This window comes from Branchiostoma belcheri, unplaced genomic scaffold (assembly GCF_001625305.1).
Source record: "Branchiostoma belcheri isolate BF01 breed outbred unplaced genomic scaffold, Haploidv18h27 scaffold33, whole genome shotgun sequence".
Classification (NCBI taxonomy): Eukaryota; Metazoa; Chordata; class Leptocardii; order Amphioxiformes; family Branchiostomatidae; genus Branchiostoma; species Branchiostoma belcheri.
The window spans coordinates 723613-749288 of record NW_017803943.1 but is presented as its reverse complement, the minus strand read 5'-3'; the positions used below and the strand labels follow the sequence as shown (position 1 = coordinate 749288).

Here is a 25676-nt window from a genome sequence, read left to right as displayed (position 1 = left end):
AATAAAGAAACCATACTCACACCTCCCCATCTTCTTTCACACAGCTCTGTCCATAAAAGTTTGGTTCTTCCTTCCGCTCAGAACAGGCTTCAGGTCCACATATTGAAAACGGGAGAAACAAAAGTCAGTGTATAGAAAACAGCAATTGGCCTATAGCAAGAAATTATGTCACACAACATAAAACTTTATATAAACCACATTCAACTTTAGTCCCAACCAAAAATTAATAAACGTACCATGCAAAATAAGAACGTACCGGGAGGACGTTTGGGCAAAAAAAAAACGTAAGGGTATGTTTATTCGGCAGATGAGAGTAAGTCACTAAGTGGCAATTTCAGTGGACTTTCTTGGCAGAACATTGCTGGGTTGGGGATGTACCTCAACATGGTGGCGCAAGGGAGGCAAGGACGATGACGTCCTGTGAATACGTCATATTCTTCCTTACACATGACACAGAATTTTGTTACACTGTTATTAAGCTTAAGAAAGGTTTCTATATACATTGTAGATTTGTTTGTTGAATTGCATACTTGTATTAAAAACTACACTGTCACATAACAAATCGGAGGAAACCAGTGGCACAGAAATCAAATAAATATGAAGGGGAGCTTCAGGGGTTGCAGTTGGCAATCTGCGCACTGGAAAGAAGAAAAGGAAAGAAGAAAAAGATTGATATTATGCGATTGCAAAGCAGCTATTCTAATCTAAGTGTAACCACAACACAACAGATAGAAGCATACAATGACCTGGTCCACGCTATAAGGCACGAGCTACAAGAGCTAAGACAGTGGGCAGAATATACAGATCGTGTGGTGTCCCGGTCATATGGGGGTGGAGGGGAACGAGCTGGCGGACAAAGATGCCAAATGGGCAGCAGAAGAAGCAAAGAACACACAGTCAAATATAGTATGGACAAAACAACAAGCTCTCAAGCATATTGAGAAACAAGCGGAAGAAAGGTGGAGAAGAAGGGATGAAATGCATGAAGGACACAGCCATACACAGAAATTTGGAATAGGCGCAAGGAAAAAAAAGTGCAAAGTTGGGGGGAAGTGGTCCACACAAATCATTATTAACCAGATGGTAACTGGCCATACCAACCTCAACGCATACAGAAACTGGATTGACCCCAAAGTGTCACCAAACTGCGAGGAATGCGGAGTAAGTTAAACCACAGAACATTTCATGTACAACTGTGGCAAATATGAGCAACAAAGGCATACCCTACTGAACGAAGTCGAAAAGACTCGAAAGTATCTTTGAAGCATATGGCATAAAAAAGGAAGCAAGATCTGAGGACATAATAACGCAGGCAGGGATGAGAGAGGATTTGGGGGAGGACAACTTAACTACAGTATGTACAAGACCTTCTCATCATACATTTAGGCCACCGCCAGGTTTGAAGAAGAAGATTAGAGTTTATTTAGACAACAAGGTTCAGTTCCAAAACACACACGCGCAGAGCACCTGAAAACAAGCACAAGAAAACACAGATATAAGAAAGCACCACCATGGGACCACGTCTAGCAGAAAAATAGACGATAAACATTAGGACAACAACAAGAACAACATAAATACATAAGCCACAAAAATGGTGGTCACAGTTGCGTACAATTAGACAATAGAAAGACAAAGACAGTACTAACTGAGCTATACATATGATACGATTAGGACCAAGATTACAAAGTTTGTTCTCAAAATCAGATCAGTGCAACCACAGTGACTGCTTCATACAATAATATATCAATAACAGATATAATTTGGCAATGAAGTATAAAATCCAGTAAAATACCAACGTGACAACCTCTGATTCAAAAGCAAGGATAAACCAGCAACAAAACCGAAATTAAACTACAGTAATTTCACCTGTGCAAAAATTTAATTTTGGGTGCTCAGAAGTAAATAATATTTTATGCAACCAGTTAATTTTAGCTTTGGGAAATCTTGTGTACGCGACTTTTTTTGGCGGGAACGTTGAGTGGGTTTAATTATGCACACGTGCGGTACACGTTCCAAAAGGTGTTCACTGGGCCAAACTGTGGAAATTTCCAACAAAAAAACGTGTTTGAAAGTTTTAGCATCGAAATTTGCTCCTATATCTAAGCTTTTTTCAATGCCACTCAACACGGAAGTGATATATTCAGTGTTCCCCCAAACCACAATTATAGTCATGAAATCAACCACTCTATTAAAAATACTCAAGTACAAAAATTTATGACCCATAATTGTGCGCGACATATCGTTCCAAAGAACTCAAATTTGGACGGAATATAAGGGTTAAAATAACAAATTATAACGTGGTCTGTTGCTACAGGTTTGTTGGAAGGACAACCATGTACATTCAAGGGGTTAATTTGTTGTCTTACCTCGCAAGAACTCAGTCTTTTTTTCCAGCACCACGCCGCCATGGTAGTCGCCATTTTCCCCAGTCTCCAAACTCCGCCCGCCAGCGCCAGGAAATGCGAATTTTCTCCCCCAAACATCCAAAGAACGGCACACACCCGACCTGGAAACGTCCAGACGATATACTCTACACTTTAGACGGAGAATTTGCGGGCAAAAAGCCAAAAATTTACCCCAAAAGCTGGAGAGAATTCACGCACACCACGCCGCACGAAAGCCTGGTCACACTAGCTGCCTACAGCTGGTCGAACGGATCATACCATGTGTGATAATTGCATAGGGGTGCGAACGAGATTAATCATTATTGCTCTTGATAATTAACCCTCACCATTCCGCTACCAATCAAAAGTAATTATTCTAGTCACCCAAATTTGAACTTGTTTTTCGTGCCAAACCAAACGATCAGTATAGCTTCTGCCACAGCAAAAGTGTTTATATTCCAAAACTTGAGATCCCCCCTCATTTGTTAATGGACATTGCGAGTATGGATCTCTCCTTGGTGCTGAACTCGCCATCAGTTCCATGTATTAAGTATTGCAGTTGTGGCCTCAATACTGTATACTACACACTTTGGTTTGACACAACAGTATACCCATGGAAAAGCGAGGGATTGATGTGTTTTAGTACAAATATACAGTATATAGTACATTGAAGCGTGGATATCAACAATGATATCAACTATATTTCATCAAGTCACATACATTTTCAGAGGATAAGAAAAAGTAACAACAGGGTTTACGGAAAAACCCGGGTGCCTGCCAGGCCAGGCTACCACAATATCATGTATAATTTCTTGCTTAACAAGGTTTATTATTGTAAAATTCCAATACCAAAATGCCATTCAGGCAACATTATAATTCCATATTGTATGTCTGTAATGTTGGCATAGAAATAAAGAATTGGAATAAAATTGAAAATGTAGTAATCTTGTTTTTTTTTAGCCCGCCTTGTTTTTTTTTCGGTATCGCATTAAATTTGGAGTCTGCTGAGGATGGCATCCATAAAATTTACTTGCTGTGGCCTTGCATACATAATTACTGGGACTTGTATCTACAATCTGCAAAACAGTAACAATCTGAGAACCATCAAATTTTCTAGTAATCGTTTTGGAAACACTTTGATACTATATTCCATCACTGGATGGAACAACCTGGACTTGGAAATCCGTACTCTTCCCCAAAATATGACATACCAAAACTGAAGGTTGCACTGCAGTACCATAAAATGCTGCTAGGGCCCCCCTTCCCAATCTAATCATTGCAAGCTCTCATCAAGACCTACCCACCTATCAAATACATGTATAAAGATAATCCATCTGAGCCTTCTCAAATTTTGCTGCTGACACACACACATACACACAACACACCACATACACATTGTCACACACATCAGAAACACATGATTGTCAGAAAAGACAATGGTGGAAAACTTTATTCTGTCCTTATCATGAGCTGTTTATACAGTGTTCTGTGGGGAGCGAGTTGCTCTTGTGGTCAGCCCTGCCATACGTTCTCTAACAGAATTCCCTTAGACACCTACAACTACACCTACATCTACACTTACATTTAACTCTTGTGACAATCCTGAAAATTCCTTTCAAACATTTGTACAGTTAATAAATACATAATGAATCCACAAGAGCTCCTGCTAGTTTCAATACATGTATATTGTTTCATTTACTAATATCACCTTATTTCTTTTGTTTTATTGATGTATTTAAATTGTTATACATGTATTTTGAATGAAGCTTTCAGTCTCCCTTGCACTGTTTCTCTATATTTTTTTTGAAAGTGTGAATAAAAATACTTTTGAAGACATGTTCATACAGTTCAAGTGCATGTATGCTTTAAAATGAACAAAAACATACAGTCATTATTTGCAATGTCATCATTATTACTGTTACAATGGTTGCCTTTTCACAAAAACACTGCAGTTACACAGTTCCCTGAGGTTTATATCTGCACAATCCCCAGAAATCACCATCCTCCACAGCACATAATGAACCCCCTCAGTCCTCATCGCTGCTCCATGTGTCTTGATATGCCTGAACATTTTGGGTCCTCTGGCTAGGCTCTGCTTTCTATAAAACAGTAAAAAGAAAGAACGATTCACATTTTGGTGATGGCTAAGCAGATTAGTACACCTTGATACACCTGAAGAAATTCATCAGTCACATATAAATACCAGCTAGTAGAATATGTTCTTCAATTACTGACTTTTTAGAAGGTAACAAAAGGCCAGAAGATCTACCCAAGTCTTGTGTTCTTGCGAGAATCCATGTGACATGGCTCACTGGGTCAGTCTGTTGAAAAAGACTTGTTGAAGCTCTAGGTGAGAACAATCTCTTGTGTTGGAACAAAAAAGTTTTAACATAGAATCCAAACCTGTTTCTTGGCCTCTTCATAGTCCTCTCCCCTGCCCAGATCAGGCACCCACACCAGGATGTTACTGTCGCTCCCCCCACTGTACAACTCCTGAAGTAGAAAACAAAGTACATTAGATATTAAACATGACAAAGGGATATGTTGTAATTCCCCCCTAACGGCACCCCCCGCGGGGTTATCTGGGGGTAATCAAGATGAAGAAGAAGTAATGACTATCTTGCTGACACAGAAATACGACCAAAAAGAGAACTACAATGTATTTCTAAATAAAAAACTCTTTTTCATGCAACCAAGCATTTTATTCTGCTGACGTCTGTCATCTTCCTCAGGGCAGTTCTGATTGGTTCATATTGCACAGCACGAGTGTCTCTGCTTACAGATGTGTTCCCAAACTTAAAGTCCTTGTTCAGAGCAACAATTAACATCGCATCTATTACAGCGACACCTGTGCTTGCAATGTGAACCAGTCAGAATTGCCCTGAGGAAGATGACAGATGGTCAGCGAAACATCGGCAGAATAAAATGCTTGGTTGCATGAAAAAGAGTCTTTTTATTTTCTGCTTTGTGTTGTTTGTTATATTACCTGAGTGTTGGGGTTGAAGACACAACACTGCACGTAGTTGTAGTGTCCCACCAGCCGGTGTAGACTGGTCCCGCCAAACACGTCAAACATCGCAATGGAACTGTCGTCTGGGACAAACACCACGTCTGGAGATGAGCCGCGAGAAACCGTGAACTGGACCGACTTCTTACTCTCATTGCTGATTTTTCCGTAGTTTACCTGGAAAAGGAAAGCTTGTTTTGTCAGTGTATTTATCACTGTAAAACCTCCAGCAGTTGGGGGTACAAAGAGACATGCTTGCAGGGGGCTTTATACTGATTGTCTCTCTTTACTGTAGCTCTTCATGTTCATGTTTCTCCCCTCTATAGTTTTGACATATATATAGCAACATACAAATGTACAGCATGAATTTTGGCGGCCCAAGTTTGCGACAGACGTCGACAACGTTACCAGATACATTTGATCCAGTGTTGACGTCACGCTTCAGAGATAACATGTGACAAGTCTCACTGGGTCAATCTACTGAGGAAGATCAGAGTGACTGGTCGAAAGCTCTTGGCGAGAACAGCTCTTTGTGTTGGAACATGTAACTACCAACACAGATGAACTTTCACGATAGCATGGCTGTACATGTCAGGCTGACCATGCGACTAACCAGTGTGTTCCTGCCGGTGGCTGTGTCCCACAGTCGGAGTCGGTGGTCTGTGCCGAAGCTCAGTAGATGGAGCCCCTCCGGTGTGAAGCACAAGCCATTCACATGGCCGTTATGGGCCGTGTTCACTGCAGAAATCAAGAAAGGACATCTAATCAATGGAGAACACTATTAACTGTACCATCAGCTTTCATATTTACACTGCTGCAGTGCTGCTGATCCTAATACACAGTAATAAACTGTGCTTTAATAAACAATTTGTACATATTTAGGTTATGCTCCTGTACTGTTTAGCTATGGGTCAGTAAGTGTCTGGAACAAATACATGTAGTACATAATAATAGTAATACAGCTGATCTTATGACCACTAACCTACTGACCTGTTGCCACGCTGATGACCTTTGCTCTAATGATCAGTACTATCAGCTGACCTTGTGACCCCTGACCTACTGACCTGCTGCTGTGCTGGTGGCCAGCTCCCCGTTGTGCTGGTCCAGTGACATGAGGCTGCTCTTGGCGCTGCGCACGTCCCACAGCAGCACCTTGTTGTCCTGGCTGCCTGTGGCCAGTAGGTACGGGTTCCGGGGGGACCAGCGAGCACACTTCACCGCTGCTCTGTGACCTGGGCAAAAAATTGTATAATAAATCCGTCTGTGTCTGTGGGCATCACTAACTGTACAGTAATGTAAGTACACGTATATACCTGTGCCGGTGCAACTAAGTTTCCAAATGACCTGCTCCAGACATCCACAGTTACACACTAAACAGCATGATAACTACTAAGTATAACATAAATAGAACTTACCCTTCAGTATGTGTGTTGATGACCCTGACTTCAGGTCACATAGGGTCACAATGGAGGTCATAGTGGCAACTGGGGATGGGAAACAAAATTTCTGATTACATACCACAACAGTTGCAAAACAAGATACAAGTATACAACTTAGGTGAGAGAATTTTTGTGTTGGATCAAAAGTCTTAACTTTAAACATGTAACTACCAACACAGATGAACTTTCATGATAGTATACAACTATAATGACTTCTCTTTCTCAGTCCTGAAAACTTTTCATAGATGTATGCATTAAGCAACTACATTCATTCATGTATGGTGATCAGGCACTCCAACTCTGTTCTGCTACATTATGTAACCCAATACCACCCGTTACCATGGAGACAGCAGTCTGGTCCAAGTCATTGACCTAATGAAGTTATGTGTTTGGAGAAGAGGAAAGTGAGAAAAAATAATATGTATATTACGGTATAATATAATAAAGCTCACCAGCGATAAGGCAGTGTTTCTTGGCTACAGGAGACATGGCGTGGGAGTACACCGTCCCCTCGAACTGGAACACCTCGGCAGGCAGCAGGACGTTGGTATCCCACACCTTCAGGGTCTTGTCCATGGAGCTGGACGTGAAGAGTCCCGTGTCGTGGGGATACCAGCGGACTGTCTCCACGCTGTACTTGTGGACATGGCGGTGGGACCTGGGGGGAGAGAGGATAGCGTATAAGTCAGTGACTTATATCCAAAGCAGATATTGGATGATGTTCTATGGCTGCTACATTTTACTATTTTTAGACAGACTGTTTTTTTTCCTCATGTTTACCTTTTCTGGATCACTGTTTCATAAAATAACACATGTGCAATATAAATAAACCCAGCAATGGGGCTCAACAGTACGGAAGAAGACACAAATTCAAAGCACCTCAAAGAGGGAAGCCTGCCCTACCTGCCCACAGTACAGACAGCCTCAGCTGTACTGCTGGGTGTTCCTGACAGGTTGTGTGTGTCATAGATAGCAATCACTCCATCTGCACCTCCCGATAACAGACTGTAACACACAAAACAGTCATAAACGCTTAACATTTTCAATATCTACAGACATACCAACTAGTAAGTAATGTGTATCTCCTTTACTGTTGAGTACAAGGCTACAAGCTTTCTCACTTTTATCCAAGCAGATATTGGAGGTGAAAGGTATATCCAAGCTGCCAGGCTACTCTAACAACTGGGACGAAAAACGTTACATCTGCTTGAAACTCCTCTAACAGTTGAACAAAAACGTTACATCTGCTTGAAGCTCCTCTAACAGCTGGACGAAAACGTTACATCTGCTTGGAGCTAGTGTAAAAAGTCAATTTTTTCATAACCCCTTCAGTGTATTGTATATTTTGTGATCTCCAGTGTTTAAATCGTACTCACTATCTCGCTTCCACCGGGTCCAGGTCCAGTGAGTTGACGCCGCTCGCGTGGATCCTCTTCACGTCCTGTTCTTTGCTCAGCTCCAGGCTGAAGGTTCGCCGCGTCGTCTCGGCTCGCACGAGCGCCACCGGGTCGAGTGTGCCATTCTCCCGACAACTCAGAAAGTTGAGCATCACAGAACGCGCAATACATCACTAAAGTACCGGCCAAAATGGAGAGAAACGGCCTAAAATCCTAAAGAAAGCAAGACGACATCATTTCCACACGTACAGCGCCATTGCTTGCAAAAACTAAACTAAGAATATAACAACGCTTTTGATTGGCTAAGGCTAAAATTTTGACCAATGGAATCATAGTTAACGGCGATTTTTTGGTTTCAACAACAATCAATATCCCGGATGTAGGAAGTACACTCGGAAGGTTACTGTGATATAAGAACGATGTTCAACAGAATTAGAGCCTTGGTCGGGCCGGCTAAAAAGTTTGTTGGGGTAGATCACCTCGGAAATAAGTACTATGAAATACCGGAACGCACAACCGTATTGGGTAAGTTTTCGGAAGGTGTGGAAAGCCGAAGTTTCTTTCGTTCTTCAGTCGGGACGTGTGGGGAGGGGGGCAAAGTCGTCTGCTAGGGCTTGCAGAGCATTACGCAACAGAACGGATATTCTTGTATAACAGAGCTAATATACCTGTGTAGCGTGTTTAGTCATCGTGTGATTTTGTTGTAAATTAGTCACTAAATAGAAATTTCGTTAAATAAAACTTTTGTGAAAAGACTTCTGTTTGCCTTTCAATCACTTAAGATCAGATCCCAATTATTGACTTTTTTTTTCCTGCAGGAACTAAACGTAAGGGCCGCCGGCTGGCTGAGTCCCCCACAGAGACCATGGACTACCAGCTGGGAGACATACCGCTGGAATGGGAAGGTTAGCCTAAGTTGGTTTATTATTATCTTAATATATCCTAAAAGTTAACTACTCATTGGTCTCCTGATTTGAAAGTTGGTTTTCTGTACACTGTTACTTTAATGCATTTCTTTTGTTTTTCTTCTGTTCTTTCCAGCCTGGATCCGTGGCAGAAGAAAGGATCCTCCAACAGATGCAGAGATCAGGAAGAACGAGAGAATGGCACTGCTGAAGCAACAGAGAGGACAGGAGGTAGAACAGAGGGACCTGGAGAGGCAGCAGCAGGAATATGACGGTGAGTTTGGTTTGGTCCTTTGTAAATCTCTGTGGGTTGTGTGGCGTAACTGCAGTGTTCGACTCTGAACCAAGAGGTCCTGGGTTTGATCATGTCCTGTCACTGATCTTGTGCTGTTTGTGACCAAGCTAACTTCAAGTGTGACACAGATACCTTTTGTTTTCCAGAGGGCCTTGTTGCAAGACCAGCACCTAAAGTACACACAGGTAAGAACTGAGATTTATTTGATATTGAATTTTTCAATCTTTAACGTTACTGTCTGTCATATCAATAATGTTTATTTACTTGCTCATTTTATTTCACCTGTTTGTAATGTGCCATGGAGGAACACTTGAATTCTGTCAATCATGTCAACTCAGCTCAGTGCTCTTCCAGTTAAAGTTTTGACCCTTTTTCACTACCAGGCCATGCTTCCTCCCCATCATATGAGAAGCCAGATACGGAGCAGGAAACCAGCACAGGTGGAACATTTCAACCCTCAGCCTGGGTGCCGGGGAAAAAGTCATGACAGGAGGACATTTTCTGAAGACTACCAGTATTTGGGAAATATCAGGAACACACCTTTTGTTATCCCTCCTTAGTCAGTTTGAAAAAAGTCTGAACCATCCCTGATGAGCTTTTTATACAGTCTCATATAATGTGGTCTGAGGAGGTCAGCACTTGATGTGAATAAGGGAAAATCGCACAATGTCATATAAATGATGTTTCCTGAAGTGAACCAAAAGGTACAAGCATGTAATGGACAGGTATGAGTAGTTGTGTAAATAGTATCATACTAATAATATGTACACAGATACAATAAGGGTAGAATTCTTTTTGTCAGACCAAGGAGATTATAGGAAGTAGAACCACAAAATTGCTTCAGATGTAATAAAAAAAATACAAAAAAGATGTGTGTGTGTGCATGTGTGTGTGTTCATGATATCAGCTCAATGATTCAAGTGGACAAAACTGCTAAAAAAACAGTGACAATTTTTCGATATGTCACAATTGCAAACAAGTTAACACACTTCATTTAACACAAGAGTTGTCATGATTGACGTCTTTATCACTCATCACAAATTAGACAACAAACTGGGAATATCTGCTGTGTTTAAACTTTATCGGGAACAGCTGAGAAGGATGGAATGACATTGGACAATGGAGTGCTCTTAGCAATGATTTTCTCTCAGCATTTTAGTTGATTTGATCACTTTGCTGTTCTATAGGTCACAACAGTATAAACCCTGTGACTTTATCAAAGTCAATGTACACTGAAAACATGTCTCATTGTCAAGTGCAAATACACAAAACTCCACACATGAGGCAGACCTACAGTAACTGTAGAACAAGTTCACTTAAAGTTGTTTGGACCCTGAAGTATCATAATTCTGTATTATTTTCATCAAAATAATCCAGTTAATCAGTAACACATCCATTGTCTTGCCTTTTTGTTGCTGAATGTAGGGTAGGTAACACATGACATTTGCAGTTAGGAAAACATTACATCAATTGATGGCTTAGTAAAAATCATGTACATCAAGACACAAAATTAATGTACACACACACATGTTCTTCTGCCTGCTGCCTATCCCATTATAAGACAATGCAGATTTCGTGTTAAAAAGTCACCAAGCAGCAAAAAGGTTAACTTCTTATTGATTGACAGCTTTCATTTGAAGCTATACTCTACCAATGATGACATCCTTACCAAGGGGTGGAACTAAAATGGTACACTAGACGAGAAATCAAAAAGCACACCCTGCTTACATCCCAATAAATGCTACACAAATAGAAAGGTACCCGGTAACTAGCCTGGTTGCCACACTAGTTAGTAACTATTGAAACAGATTTTAACTATCCAGGATGGTACTAGCATAGTGGCTGACTATCACAAGCAACAGTCCAGAGTTTCACTACAAACTACTGCCACTAGTGTCAGTCCTGTTTCGCCCGTCCCCGTGCCTTGGCGATGTTGGCCTCCCTCTTGGCTTTCCTCTTCTTCTCCTTGTCTCGGGCGTCGATCTGCTGCGCCAGTTTCCATGACAACAGGGCACTGATGAAGAAGAACGGGGAGAGGCACAGCAGGACGTAGTAGATGAACTCCCAGGGGTTCGTCGCCGCCCATTTCAGGATGTCTTCCAGCCACGGCGGGATGTCTGCCATCTTCAGTCTGGGAAAGGAATAGTTTATGTTCAAATTGCAAGTTCATGCACAAGCCTGATTAATTAGTATCTACATCTACATCCATAGGTTACTGAACAATGCCCTCACGGGCTTCTCGTTCAGGTGCAAGTAGTAATTGCACACTGACAAGGACAGTGAGAACAGAAAGTATATATTGAAGAATTTCAAATGAAAAAAAAATTATATCCACATAGACTTAATTTTCATATAATATTAGGTTTATATTCTTAGCATTTGTGTGTGTCACTGTGTGTGTGTGTGGGGGGGGTATAATAAATATCTTGTATACTAGTACAACTTGCAAGCGGTTACTTATCCTATCGTCGAAATAATCGCGAAGTACATCACTAAGGTAACGAACTACATCTAGTAAAGGATGAGATCAGGTTAGTTGACAGAGAATAATGCATGCAGTATGTATCAATCATTTGTGAAAAGTAAACAAAGCCGGATCCGGAGAAACCGGTAACGCGTATAACGCCTGAGACGATCGGTAAAAAAAAAAGCTGAAACCAGAGCCATGCCTTCATCAAGACCACAAATAATCGTGCAGTTACTTACCAAGAAAATACCGCAGCGACTTCCGGGCCTGTGATGTACGAAAACGCTTCAGTATTGAGAAGAGGACGAAGAAAACTTCAGGAAAGTGCAAATTTTCGGTCTAAACACTACAAGGGCGTCGCCATCTTTGCTGTGGGAGAAACCACTTCTGAAAGATCCAGAAATCGTGGAGGTAGGTTCTTTTCAATATGCAGTTTACAAATATTGCCAAAATAAAAATCTTCATCGTTGTATAAAATAGTTTCAGATAAAGGTATCATCAATGAAAAAGTGAAAATCTATAACTGCTTGAATAAAAATTTATGACGAAAGACCCCTATTTCCAGATGGTGTGTTCCTAAACCCGGAAGTGAATTCTCTGAAGCGAAACTGATCAAACCTTGCGATCGGTTGTGCAACGATCGGTTCTTACAACCGGACGCGCAATGGTATTAATATAAGTTCCATACCAATCAGTTGTGAAGCATTTTATGTTCAGGAGAGTCTGCCTGTCGAAGAGCCCAGCGGATTTTGTTCCTAAGGCCTGTTAGTGTCATGGCAACAGCAAGCGACCACAGCGAAGAAGGTATTATAGTTTACGTGTACTTTGTATAGACAACTCTTTGATCCGGCATGGTACATATTGACCTATTATTATAGTGAGACTTGTTTCTGCTCAATATATATATCACTATATATTTTTTTGGCGTAACGCTAACTTTGCTGCTGTTTAATTGAATTGTATTATAAAATTAAACATTAATGTACTTCTTCTGTTTTCAAAAATATAATCCTGTTGTCACTTGATAGGGAAGGAGAGGTTCACCTTCTTCTGGCTGAAGGACTCACCCTTCAGTCAGTTTCACCCGTCATGGTTTGAGGTCGATGATGTCAAGTACTTCTGTGCAGAACAATACATGATGTACCAGAAGGCAGGTATGTGATAGCCCTGTACTCTGTACAAATGTACTACATGGAAGGCCATGTTGATTTGATTATATGGATGACATCCCTGCGCATATGAATTTTCATCCCTTAGTTTTCGACTACAAAGCAGCAGCACGATGAGCAAATATTTGCTATAGATAATTATAATGAAGGCAATTTTTGGGCCAAACTTTTTTTCACACACTTGCATCAGTTTTGGGGTTCCCTGACAATGTCATCCATATAATCAAATCAACATAGCCATACTTAGTTATTTCTAGTTCCAGGAAGTACACTCCATAACACTTTTCCCTTCATAGTTTGGAAATGCTATTTGTCTAAATCTGTACCGTTCTATGAAAATTTAGTAATAGAACAGGGATTCATGTGAAAATACAAGGCTGTCACACCAGGTATTTATTTTTGTTTGTCATCGATGTCAGTACTGTTTGGAGACCATGAAATTGGACAGCAGATTCTAGAGTCTGACGTTCCTCCCCAAATCAAAGCGCTGGGTCGACAGGTGCGCAACTACGATGATGACATCTGGACCACACACTGTCAGAGAGTCGTGAAGGAGGGAAACAGAGCAAAGGTATACTAATAATTAGAAAACTGTTTATTTTGACACACATACTATGACAACAATGAAGATGTTGGTTCACTAATGGATTTTTAAACTCTATATTCAAGCACTTTAAAGCATGAGTAAAGTTTCCATTTCTTTATTTTATTCTCGCATACCTTAATGCATGTTTTAAGATGTGATGGGATTTTGATAGGATAGGATGAGGAAGGATTTTTTGCAGTGGACCAAATCATCACAATTTTTTTCCAGTTCACTCAGAACCCGCTCCTACTAAGGAAGCTGCTGGCTACTAAAGGCACCACACTGGTGGAAGCCAGTCCCAAGGACACGAAATGGGGCATCGGCCTGCATGAGAAGGACCCGAGGGCTTCGGATCGGAGCAAATGGCGGGGACAGAACCTGCTCGGCGCCATTTTGACTGAGCTGAGGGACGAGCTGCTTGTTGAGCGGGCAGGCTGTGCAGACGATGCAACCAGTGGTGAGTTTAAATCTCGGTCACGTGACGGTTAGGAATTCCATCCTGATATAGGCTTCAGTACGGGCAGGAGAAAATTGAGACTTCATTACCTCCATGAAAAATAATGGAGGTATTGTTTTTAGTAGGTCTGTGTGTGTGTGTGTGTTCCCGCATGTCAATGGGCTGTAATGGATATGGTTGGGTTCAGTGCATCAAAGCTGATAAAGTCATTAATCACTTCTACTGCTGGTAGCGCTTGCTGTTTTTCATTACATGACCTCCTTGACAGCTGGTGCTTTTCCCTTGCACTACTAAGAATGGCAGTGCAAAGGGTGATTACAAATGAGCTAGGTTGCTGTTTACTCACAAAGTTGCATTCATGTTAACAGCAAAATATTCTTATTCACTCTCACCTTCAGAAGTGGAACAATTCACCTTCTTCTTCCTCAAGGACTCACCCTTCAGTCAGTTTCACCCAGCCCAGTTCAAGGTCGATGGCGTCGCGTTCAATTGTGCAGAACAGTACATGATGTACCAGAAGGCAGGTATGTAAAAAGGCCTGTCAATCTCCCACAAGTTTTCTGCCAGTATTTTGTCCCAATAGAGAAATAACTAGAAAGGTAACATTTGCAAATCAAATGCATAATGTTTACCTTCACATATAGTCTGCTCTGTTAATTCTTACTCAAACACATTCACATATATATGGTCAGAGACAGGAGTCTAAATCCCTTCTGCTATAAAATTGCAACATGATGTAACCCAACACTAGTTACCATGGTAACAATCTAGTTCAGGTCATTGACCTTTTTAGTTTGGAGGAGAAGAGGAAACGTAGCTAAAACAACATGTTTTCCTTCCGTAAGCAATAAAAACTTGGATCAAGAGTCAGAAATGTAAGGCTCTTACATCTGTTAACGTTGTTTCGTGTTTTTCAGAATTGTTTGATGACCACGAAATCGGGCAGCAGATTTTGGAATGTGACGTTCCGCCCCAAATCAAAGCGCTGGGTCGCCAGGTGCGCAACTACAATGATGAAGTCTGGAATGCACACTGTCAGAGAGTTGTGAAGGAGGGAAACAGAGCAAAGGTACATATATGTTGATAACATTTATTTTACGTTGCCATTTTATGCATGATTTTTCCTCACTTTTTCCCCATGTGGAAAATGCAAATGATACGTTGTTCAATATGAGCGATTGCCATAATCTGTAACATTTTCTGTATAATTTTCTTTTGTTGTGACCTGTACTTAACCCAGACGGTATATGCTTACAATAGAGGTCTTGATGCATTCATCCATATAACATTACACCTTTCCATGGGGTTGGCGGAAAAACCTGTCCAGTCTGGGAGGTGGAAAAACCTGTCCAGTCTGAATAAAGGGTCTGCATGGGGTTCCTGGCAATGCTTTTGATGCTAAATTCAGCTGGATTGGCAACATTTATCCCCCTTATAATTATATTTCCATGCAGTTCACACAGAATCCGCATCTACGGGAGGCACTGCTGGCGACAAAAGGTACCACCCTGGTGGAGGCCAGCCCCAGGGACAGAAAGTGGGGCATCGGGCTGTCTGCAAAGAACGTGAAGGCACATAACCGGGCGACCTGGCGGGGACAGAACCTGCTGGGAGCCATCCTGACAGAGCTGAGGGACGAGCTGATCGCTGAGGGGTCAGGGAGCTCTGAGGAGTCCAACAGTGATGACCAGACTTGAACACACCAAGTTATTGCTGTTATTTGTTATCTGGCATCCAGTGAAATTTCAGGGCGGCAAAAACAAATGCTGGATGAGGAAATGCTGGATGATATCAACATTTACTGCCATTTCATAGCACAACCTGAAGTGTATGAAATAGCCTAAGAAAAAGTTATGTGAGGTGCCTCTTTATCTTTTCGGTACAGCCCATAGCTAGAACCAGCCTACTATACAAAACAGGCGAACATTTTACATCAGCAACATCGCATTTTTTTGCTTAAAAAAAAAAATTAGTATCAGGACCAGAAAATTGACTTTGAAAATCCAGTTTTGCCACCCAGAAATTGCATTAAATGCCTTTAAAGGAATGAATACCTTTTTACAAAAACACAACATATTGGTAGTCTGTAGCTTGTTTTGGCATCATCTTTTACTTACTATACAAATTCTTGAAACCTCTAACATTAAAACTTTGTCTGTGGTAAGTGTAACAGTTGTTTGTCTAAAATCACATAATTTACATTGCCATTAGTAAGGATTGCATTTGTTGTAATCATTCCATACTTCTCCAATACATGTACAATAGAGTGATTTATCAAATTGAATTATTAAATCCTATTGCACACTAAAACCAAGTTAGCTGCTCTAACTCTTTGTCTACATGATCACGATTGTATGAATTAAAAGACAGTATATACATCTTATAAATCAGATCCTTTCCTATATTGAAAGCACTCAATCCTTGAATCCTGCAAAGGTGTGTGCAGACTAACATTGTAAGTGCATACAATGATTATTTCACTTTTATCTAAAAAAAATACATTATAAGTATTAAGTATATACATCAGTATATAAAATTGATCTAACTTTTTGAGTACTTAATGCTTTCTTGTACTTTAAAATGCCTGTTCATGTAAATATTTGGGTAATCTTAAATGTTAATTGTTACTGATATAAAGACAATTTACAGATTACTTGTATATAAAGACTTAGTGATGCATATATATATATATAAGATTCTCCTGTCCATTATGCAGGAATTTTGCATAGAATGATGGGTCATTAAAAATCTTCTCCAAAGTTTTTCAATCTTCAGTGATTTCCAGTTGCCAGTGTTGTCTAGCATCTGCCAGGCTTCGGGAAGCGGCTGAAATGCCAGGGGAGTTGGTCTGCGTTAGAGAACAGTTTGCCGCTCCCATTAGGATGGAACAACTCCCCTGGCAGTTCATCTATTTGGCCAATTTCTACTCTTTCACGCTGTGCTCCCAATGCTTGGTTGAGGCTTCAGGTGTTGTCCAGTATAGATGCTTGTGTAGCTGTAAATACCTGTCCGCTTCAGCGGAAGTTGGCGTAGTGGTCAAAACTGTCCAGGTACTCCACAACAGCCTGGTAACAGAACTGGTACTGGTCCTGTGAAGTAAGACATGTAACAGATGTGAAAAACATATTACTTACTGACGATTGTCATCTGAAACCCCACACTATTTTCAACGGCTTGTTTGGTGCCCCATCTTAAAATTTCCTTCTTCAGTGCTTCTAAACTGTAAACCCAGTACTGACCAGTGTCTGCACCATATGAGGCCGCTGCAGCCGGAGTGCCTTCACCACTTGGAACACGTCACAGACTCCCTCTGCTTTCACCCGCTCCAGTACTGTGCTGATGGCACAGAACGCCCCCGTGCGGCCGGCTCCAGAACTGCAACAGAAAGATACATTAAATAGTAGTACATTTAAGTGGACTACGAATTCTCCTTTCTTTTTCTGAAAAATATGTTTAAAATACCTAATGGTGGCATTGTCATTGTGCAAACTCGCTATATTTCTGACCAAGAATTTTTTCAACCTCCTTCTTTTGACATATAAAGTATGACAGTTCAAATATACACTATCATACATGTACCTGCAGTGCACGGTGATTGGTCCGTTCCCAGAGTGCTGCTGCTGCTTCTGAACCTGACCAATCAGATCGATCATCCCAGCAGCACTGTCAGGAATACCGACCTCCGGCCAACCGTGGAAGTGGAACTGTTGGACTGTCCGGGTTGTACCATCCTAAGAGAGGGGGAGAAATGAAATCTTACAATACATGTAGTCTTCTCTTCTTGGTTTGGCTCCGTTTCCGAAGATGTGTACATGTAGTATTACCAAAGAACACATCCACAGTGGTATGAAATTCAATTAAAATAAAGCAAAATGGCAAAGTTACACCAATTGGTAAATTGTTTAGTAAACTGCTGGTAAAATGTTGCTTGTAGTCTTCTTTGGAAAGAAAGAATGGTGATTAGACAAGACCCCAAACAAGATTTCCAGATGTATTATTAGATGTAGCGAGCGACAAAGTTGAAGAAGAACAAACACTCCTGCATCTATAAGACCTGAAAAGTTCTCAGATTGTTACAGTTGTGTATTTCTAACAAAATAATTAAAAGAGATAGAGGAGGCTAGAACTATGATTAAAGTTTAACATATCAAAGGTAAACAGACAGTGCTTTACAAAAAAAAACTGCTTAGTTGACAATGTTCAGGCCAATAGCCAACAGCAAGTTCTACTTGTTGAAAGGACACAGTCATACCTTATGGCTGGAGACTCCAAATGTACGCAATGTGTACTCAGGGAAGCCTGTCTCCTCCTGCAGAGATACAGTCAGGTCTCCATAGGACTGCAGTCCCTCTTCAGGCCAGTACATGGCGCACTTGCACTGTGCGGGGCATGGAAACACTAGATGTTAACCTGGAACCTGCATGTATGAGCCATCACTAGCTTTTTTCAGCTTTCATCTGCTGAAATTTTTACTGCACTTAATACTTAAGTTACTGATTTCTCAGTACTTATGAAAAGAGTATAACATTTGTACATTGGAATGGAACACAGCACTACCAGTGGACAAGCACCCTATAATATACTATATAAGCTACTGTAGTGGCTCTGTGCATTGGAAATGGAGATGGGCATTGCCCCTATTCACAGAAAAGTGTGGGAAAGATGTTAAAAAATACTCATATATGTAGAGATATCGGCGTTGCCATAAATAATAGCCAAGCAAGATGTTAATTCATTCAATTGCTCTGGTTCAATCACTCACTCACTATCCAGGATTTCATTATTCTGATGCTGTTATTTCATTAAAATTTGACAGCTACACTGTAAGTGTACCTGACTCTTCTCCCACAGCTGTGTGATCATGACGATCGAGCAGGAGTTCCACTCCCACACCATCCTCCAGAAGTCCTCCACAGTCCGGTCCAGCGGGCCCTGGGTAGCGATGTACGCGTCCTTCTGACGGTAACCCTGAAAACAAGGAAGTTAACAAAAAAGTTTAAAGTCAAAGTCATTCCTGCACCAAGCGGCACCCATCTCCCTTCAATAGCCCTTGGGCAACACAGTTGCACAATCACTACAGCAGAGGGCTGCTGAAGTCCAAATGCTGAGTGCTAAGCAGAGATCAAAGCAGTATGATCAAAGTCTTTGGGGATCGAACTCATGACCCACTTGGCCATTGCTCCGGGGCAAACAAAATTCAGAGGACTGAAAAATCTTAAAGCAGACTGTGAAAAACTTGTCTCATTACTTAGGAAGGATTCAATTTACATGTAAGTTCAAGCATATGCATGTACAACATCAAATCCACTCACGTCAATGAAGGAAGCGTTGATGTAGTCTGCTCCCTTCACACCTATCCTGTGCTGTAGGATCACCCGGGAAGTGTCATCTGGAAAGTAAGAGTCATAGTGGGTTAAAAGGCGTTAAAACATTTGTGGTATTGGGGTTGACCTTAACTTTAATTTGCGAAAAAAGACAATGGTGGAAGCAATCTGTGTAGGTGAGGCCTTTAGCCCAACTGGTACAAGAACGTTTTATTTTGCCACATACATGTAGTTTACAAACTGAAGACATTATTATACATGCTAATTGGTAACAAAAATACCAAACACTTACAGGGTAAGACCTGGAGCAACCTGTTTTTAGACACGTTCTCTGGAAGATTTCCTGACCGCATATTCGCTTTATCTATAGGGATGCGAATCAGTTTCTGAAAATAAAAAAAGACATGCAAGGAAATATGTTGAGGATCTAGAGACAATCAACAGTTACTCAAAAACATGGGCATCAAAAATAAACACTAGATAGCCAATGACAAATCTCTTTCTTTGTATCAAGATATCACAGTTCACAAGTTACCATGATCATAATAATAATAAGTTAAAGCAAAAAAAAAACATGCTCCAAAGATACAGTAGAAAGCAAGTCTCAGTGCACACAAGACTTCAGCAAATGGTAAGTAAACATGAAGTACTATGATCTAATATATATAGCACAGTGACTATAATAAAAAAAGTCATGTACTTGCTTATATTCTGATAACTTGTTATTATAGCAGACTGACAGTCAACACGTGAAAAAAAGTCTAACAATGTGTACCTGAAACTCTGTCTCCATCCCCGTTTTGGCCGTCTCGGGACACACCTTTCTCAGGTTCTGCATGTAGCGGTGGATGTTGGACACTTCAGTCTCCGTGTCTCCGTACAGGTGCTGCTCCAACAGGGCTTTGAAGATGAACACGTACTGAGCCTACAGGGATAGAGACACACTGAAATGACTTTAAGCACACTGTGTTTAACTTAGTGTTGTTTCTATGGAGCCAATTCTGACAGGAAAGGCATGGTGTTGAGCATTGACTCAACCACTGGTCTTTAGTTACGGAGGCTCGCAAAGCAATTCTTAAGTTTAAAAAAAACAACTATCATTAGAATATAAATCCATAGTAAAAAGTTCCATAATTCTGTTCCTTTTACAATGCAGAGCAATTATAGACTGAGAATCATTCACTGCCTTTTTCTTGTTCTTCTTATAATTTCACTGCACAAAATCAAATCTTCAAGCACGGTTCTTAAGATAATAATTGCATAGTACTACGGAAGAAATGAAACCTTTGCACAATGCTTTACGGTGTGATTTGAGAAATTCAAAAATAATGGATTTTGTGTTTGCTTAGTAGTAGAAAAGTAGTGGAAAGATCTCTTTACCGCTGTCTGCACCATGTTACTCCTGTTCTGCCGCATCTGTGACACAAACCCGAACACGTCCACCTTCCCCTCTTCTTTAATCATGTCCAACATGGCGTCTGCGGTGATGAAGGTACCGGTTCGACCCACTCCAGCACTGTGCAAAAACAAACACGTTCATTTGGTGTTGTACAGAATTTGAGATACAGCATTGCTCACTTGTAACCCTCTTGTTTTGCCTAAATTCCTAGGGACACAATAAGTGGTACCTGCCATTGGATTCGAACCCAGAACCTTCAGATTCTGAGTCAACAACCATATTACCACAAGACAACCTTGCCACCTTCTGCTGTAACTCAACACTCAGTACTACATGACTGTACATCTCTCCTACAAAACTGAGCACAGTACTGTTGACTTGACACGTTGTAATAGGTTCTCTATGCTGTTTTAACTGACGTATAGCAATTTTACGAACCTGCAGTGGACGACGATTGGCCTACAGTCAGGTGGAAGCGCTGACATGACAGTTTTTCGGAACTTGAGCAATCCCATGGGGCTCCTGGGCAGGCCGAAGTCAGGCCAGCTGGTGAAGTGGAAGTGAGTGACCTTACGTGACTTCATCTCACCCTGCAAGAAATAATGTAGGAGTGTCAAGTTAGCTTCAGTTGTAGCAATGTATATTGTTTTGTCATAGCTGCATTGCAGGTCTTACACACTTACACATGTAACTTAAAGGCATACAGTGTAATGTTTGGGTGGCAAACCTAGTCTTTCAAAGTCAATTTTCTTTTAGTACATTAAAGTTGAATCAATTGACATCTGTGAGGCAAAATGCCAAAAAAAAAAAAAATGCTGACAGAAAATGGTTGCTTGTTTTGTATCACAGGCTGGTTCTAGCTATTTATGGGCGGTACCCAAAAAATAAAGTGCCACCTCACAAGCATAGCTTGTTTGGGGGCTATTTCAAATGATTCAAGTTTGTTTTGCCATTCATGTATGTCTGATCATATCCATACATTGTACCTTTCCTATCAGAAGCACACGTGTGACATAGTCCACCATTGGCACAGTTTCAGCTAACGTCACAGTTATACCACCATCCTCATAGTCAGCAGCATACAGCTTCTCCCCACTGTCAGGCCAATACTGGCTGCACTTTTTCTGAAAAGAAATGTTAATTCATAAATCACACTGACTACTTATCAAGTCCGATATTGTTTCTAAGAGGTATACATGGGATAAATACAAACATACATTGATTGTCAAATGGCATGAACAGTGTGGTTTTGAAATATCCCTTTGCATTTCAGTCCTTAAAAAGGACATCAATGTAACTAGTTAAAGATAGAAAAAAAACTCCAAGGTTTAAAGAATAGTATAATACAGTAATAAACACCTTTTGATTCTCCTGAAGGTTGGTTACCATGACGATTGCAGTAGAACCTGTCTCCCAGATCATCCTCCAGAAGTCATCTATAGTGTTGTCCATAGGACCTGAAGAGATGACATTCAGTCATAGCTATTATTATTACAACACAATGTTGTAATTTGACATGCCAAATAATTTAATCCATTTTGCTACACTCAGTTTGACAATATGGCATGACATTAGTTGTGAATTGTGAAACTAAATCTAAGCTACATACCTTGTGCCGCTATGTATTTTCTCTCTTCTTTGTAGCCCTAAATATTGAATGAAAAACAATATCACAAAAGGCAAACATTGATCACAGTAAAGAACAGAACACAAGAGATAGTTTGTTTCCAGAATTTCCATCTGCAGTGTCTCTTTCAGATTGCACTTGTCTACTTTCATTATCGACATAAAAGCAAATAAAATGACAAAAACAACAACAGTGGGAAAACTTACATCAATGTATGACGCATGAATGTAGCCAGATCCAGGCACACCTTCAATTGGAGTCAGCGTCACTAGACCATTGTCATCTGTCATAGACAAGACTTTTAGATTAGAAAGCAAAGACAAGAAAACTTTTGACAACATGTTAAGTGAATGATGTATATTGCAATGCTATGAACAAACATATATTTGTGCAAAGTGTTCCACTCACATGCAATGATGTTTTTGAACCTGTTCCTGGAGGCATTTTCCTGGTTATAATATGCCTCTGCGTGTTCTCTTCCAAATGGTGCTGGCAGCGACTGTCATAAAACAATGTAATATGTTATGCATGATCAACCAAGGATTGAGGTGTTCAAGATTTCATTCTTTTCTAGAACTATCAGAGTGGAACTCGCTGTCACCAAGTACAGTAGGGGCATTGTAGATAGTGTATACATGTATTTCAATTATTGGATGACTTGTAAGGCATTTAAAAGAATCAGAGGTAAGAAATCCTAACCTTGTATTCCTGTGTGAAGAGTTGATCGTCATTAGCATGCCGAAGATTGAATTCTCTCTCCAGTTTCTCAATGGGGATCGGCTGTCGGAAGTCTAGTGTTTTCTTGGAACCTGGAAGAAGTATAAAATAAATGGATCATTAACATAAGCATTCTTTTGCCATTTTGCAACTTCAGTATTTTTTTAATCTTGCATGCTTCTTACTTTGTTGCTAATTGCAGCACTACCATGATGGTGTAAGGTGGTTTAAAGGTCACTTCTTCACATTACAAACATAATGGTTCACTTTGTACAGGATAGTTAGGACTCCCAACTCACTGAATTTTCTTCGCTTCATACTCAGTAGTGGCTTGGGTTTGGGAACAGGTGCTTCGTCGTCCAGAGTAGCAGGTCCTACAGCTCCTCCAAGCTCCTCTTCCCCAGCGTGCCATCTTGGGGGGAGGGGGGGAGGAACCAGGTCATCTTCCTTGGCAGCCTGGTGTCTCCTACACAGTGTTATATGAAAAGAAAGTAGGTACATGTAAACCTGGTAAAACGATTCATACTGAAACACTCAGGGTGAGTAGAAACACGAAAACCCCTGGCTCTCAGGACACCAGGGAATACCCTATATGTTTATACAATTAGTGATTTTACAAATAAAAGAACTGCGTCAATGAAGACATACAGTGAACCTGAAATACTGAGGAACATCACAATGCCACCTGTTGGTAGGTAAGTAAAACTTTACGATACCTGTACAAGACCAGGGCCACCGCTGCTGCAGAGATGACTGCTACAACTGCCAGTATCCCTCCTACAATCCCTCCAACTGAAGAACCTTGATCTGGATTACCTTTGTAATCAAGGACAATGCAAGGTATTTTTCAATGATGTACAACAATGATTTTTAATACATTGCACACAAAGTTAACATGGCACAAGTAACTCATCATAAATGCAAAATGATGAAAATTGGTGGCAATAATCAACTGCATGATATGATTTCATATATTACGTACCTGATATACTTGATGTGGTGACGGGAGTTATGTATGCAGATGACTTCTGTGCCTGAGGGAAATAAGTTGGAGTGTCTTTACAACAAGGAACATGTATCATAATGATTGAACAACTAAAGTGACAAGTACAACTAAAACTGTATGTTGTTCCCACAATGTTTTATGAGTCAATGAAACAATCATTATGTAATTCCTCTCTCCTTGGTGCTGAAAAGACAATCAGTTATAGTGTAGTGACATCGGAAATATCAAATTCTACATACAGGATGTTATTGTATATACCTAATATGCAGGTATGACCAACTTGCAGATAATTACTTAAACTGTACCTGTGAGGCTGCTCTTTTCCGCCTGTTCCCACCGCTGACATAAGCCCTGACAGTAGCAGTATAAGCAGACCCTGGTGACAGTTGTCTGTTGTCTGGCTGTGGAGCTCCTTCTACCTCCTCAAACTGACAACACGGGTCTGTACAACTCTCTCCACTTCCTATTGTGATGTCACCACTGACGTAGTTGTTTCTATTTGTTAATTTAAAAGAAGTTGGTTGTTAGCATGCAATATCAGATTGAATGTCAGATCTATGATTAGCGTTGGCTACTGTTGGGCTAGGTCTACTACTATTCAACTACACCAGGCAAATGTTTCAAAAATGCTTCAAACATTCAGGAGTGGACTGTGGGGAATGGCTGGTGGTTGGTTGATGTTTGGAGTAGTTTCGGGCATGGTTTTCAGTCAAATTTGACTCAAATTTAACTCAAGTTTGATTTGATTTGCAGAGAAAGGTAGGGGTGGTATAAATCTGGTCAGACTGCTCCCCGTCAGCTGGTGTTTGGGGGAAGGTTCTGAATGTGTGACAGGTGCTGAAAAGCTGTCATAAAAATGTTACAAAGCAAAATAAAATCACAATGCAAATCTTGCAATCACATTTTTACTCACCCGGAGTACGCCAGAGCAATGTAAGGAGTAGTTCTTCCCAGCAGCGGTGCATCTGGAGTCAGGATGACGTCAGGACCTCCCATCCTGGTACTCAGCTGCTGAAGACTTTCTCCACTCTCCATGGGCACTACGATGACGTGGTAGCAACTGGTGGATACATGTAAAGTTTACAATGAAGTTTGATGAGAAAAAATGTTTCAGCACTGAACTTGAAGACGTGGGAGAGAGAAGCTGAAAAAAATAATGGCTGTTAACTAAAATAATCAGTCTGCCATAATTTAACCTGACTAATCACTTTACAATGTATATATATTTATATGTACATTTTGCTCCCAATTCTGGTGAGTAATAAATACCTTATGGGTCCGTTTCGACTGTTGATGTCTGGAAGTGTCATAGTGAATGTTGTTGCCGAGGCAGAGGGGTCCAGGGTGTTCACGACTGGAATGGATGCTGGTGGCTCTGAAACACAGATGAAATGGACGTGTGGTGAGTTGATCACATCAAGAATAAGGGTTTTTTTCTCATGATCAAAGGAGTTGGGAGTAGATGAGAAATGTTACATTAAACCAGCCTGAAAGCTG

The 25676-nt window shown here is 40.7% G+C and overlaps 5 protein-coding genes across 5 annotated transcripts; 2 read left to right on the top strand and 3 right to left on the bottom strand.

Annotated features, from left to right (window-relative positions):
• Positions 1–3819: 3819 nt before the first annotated feature.
• Positions 3820–8474, bottom strand: LOC109475297 (DNA excision repair protein ERCC-8-like). Its single transcript, XM_019775909.1, has 9 exons — positions 8207–8474; positions 7734–7835; positions 7283–7488; positions 6807–6875; positions 6456–6623; positions 6005–6129; positions 5371–5568; positions 4788–4877; positions 3820–4483 (listed from the first exon to the last, which is right to left on the bottom strand). The coding sequence occupies exons 1-9, from the start codon at positions 8377–8379 to the stop codon at positions 4412–4414; spliced, it is 1203 nt and encodes a 400-aa protein (XP_019631468.1). The 5' UTR covers positions 8380–8474; the 3' UTR covers positions 3820–4411.
• A 107-nt stretch (positions 8475–8581) lies between these two features.
• LOC109475289 (mimitin, mitochondrial-like) lies at positions 8582–10296 on the top strand. Its single transcript, XM_019775896.1, has 5 exons — positions 8582–8752; positions 9046–9132; positions 9269–9406; positions 9574–9612; positions 9811–10296. Exons 1-5 carry the CDS (start codon positions 8647–8649, stop codon positions 9912–9914), a joined length of 474 nt encoding a protein of 157 aa, XP_019631455.1. The 5' UTR covers positions 8582–8646; the 3' UTR covers positions 9915–10296.
• Positions 10297–10463: 167 nt separating this feature from the next.
• Positions 10464–12298, bottom strand: LOC109475290 (small integral membrane protein 15-like). Its single transcript, XM_019775897.1, has 2 exons — positions 12134–12298; positions 10464–11558 (listed from the first exon to the last, which is right to left on the bottom strand). The coding sequence occupies exon 2, from the start codon at positions 11549–11551 to the stop codon at positions 11324–11326; it is 228 nt and encodes a 75-aa protein (XP_019631456.1). The 5' UTR covers positions 11552–11558; positions 12134–12298; the 3' UTR covers positions 10464–11323.
• A 198-nt stretch (positions 12299–12496) lies between these two features.
• Positions 12497–16097, top strand: LOC109475285. The gene is made up of 7 exons (XM_019775892.1): positions 12497–12698; positions 12923–13048; positions 13483–13634; positions 13878–14106; positions 14505–14630; positions 15024–15175; positions 15561–16097. The coding sequence occupies exons 1-7, from the start codon at positions 12668–12670 to the stop codon at positions 15801–15803; spliced, it is 1059 nt and encodes a 352-aa protein (XP_019631451.1). The 5' UTR covers positions 12497–12667; the 3' UTR covers positions 15804–16097.
• A 48-nt stretch (positions 16098–16145) lies between these two features.
• Positions 16146–25549, bottom strand: LOC109475284 (receptor-type tyrosine-protein phosphatase epsilon-like). The gene is made up of 22 exons (XM_019775891.1): positions 25449–25549; positions 25093–25239; positions 24485–24674; positions 24156–24207; positions 23890–23989; positions 23473–23639; positions 23156–23265; positions 22865–22955; positions 22663–22739; positions 22439–22475; positions 22189–22286; positions 21816–21953; positions 21268–21419; positions 20811–20946; positions 20206–20355; positions 19723–19816; positions 19419–19495; positions 18940–19074; positions 18359–18484; positions 17686–17837; positions 17346–17481; positions 16146–17195 (listed from the first exon to the last, which is right to left on the bottom strand). Exons 1-22 carry the CDS (start codon positions 25487–25489, stop codon positions 17121–17123), a joined length of 2481 nt encoding a protein of 826 aa, XP_019631450.1. The 5' UTR covers positions 25490–25549; the 3' UTR covers positions 16146–17120.
• Positions 25550–25676: the final 127 nt, after the last annotated feature.

Bases quoted from the DNA above. Each gene is read 5' to 3' on its own strand.
- LOC109475285 (XM_019775892.1), top strand. From the start codon at position 12,668: ATGGCAACAGCAAGCGACCACAGCGAAGAAG. The intron at 12,699-12,922 runs GTATTATAGTTT...GTCACTTGATAG, and splicing joins AAGCGACCACAGCGAAGAAG to GGAAGGAGAGGTTCACCTTC. The intron at 13,049-13,482 runs GTATGTGATAGC...CATCGATGTCAG, and splicing joins CATGATGTACCAGAAGGCAG to TACTGTTTGGAGACCATGAA.
- LOC109475290 (XM_019775897.1), bottom strand. From the start codon at position 11,551: ATGGCAGACATCCCGCCGTGGCTGGAAGACATCCTGAAATGGGCGGCG.
- LOC109475284 (XM_019775891.1), bottom strand. From the start codon at position 25,489: ATGACACTTCCAGACATCAACAGTCGAAACGGACCCATAAG. The intron at 21,954-22,188 runs GTGTTTATTACT...ATTTCTTTTCAG, and splicing joins ACCTTCAGGAGAATCAAAAG to AAAAAGTGCAGCCAGTATTG. The intron at 19,817-20,205 runs GTACACATTGTT...TTTTATTTTCAG, and splicing joins GGATGGAGACAGAGTTTCAG to AAACTGATTCGCATCCCTAT.
- LOC109475297 (XM_019775909.1), bottom strand. From the start codon at position 8,379: ATGCTCAACTTTCTGAGTTGTCGGGAGAATGGCACACTCGACCCGGTG. The intron at 6,624-6,806 runs GTAAGTTCTATT...TTTTTTGCCCAG, and splicing joins ATCAACACACATACTGAAGG to GTCACAGAGCAGCGGTGAAG. The intron at 5,569-6,004 runs GTTAGTCGCATG...TTCCTTTTCCAG, and splicing joins CCACCGGCAGGAACACACTG to GTAAACTACGGAAAAATCAG.
- LOC109475289 (XM_019775896.1), top strand. From the start codon at position 8,647: ATGTTCAACAGAATTAGAGCCTTGGTCGGGCCGGCTAAAAAGTTTGTT. The intron at 8,753-9,045 runs GTAAGTTTTCGG...TTTTTCCTGCAG, and splicing joins GGAACGCACAACCGTATTGG to GAACTAAACGTAAGGGCCGC. The intron at 9,613-9,810 runs GTAAGAACTGAG...TTTCACTACCAG, and splicing joins AGCACCTAAAGTACACACAG to GCCATGCTTCCTCCCCATCA.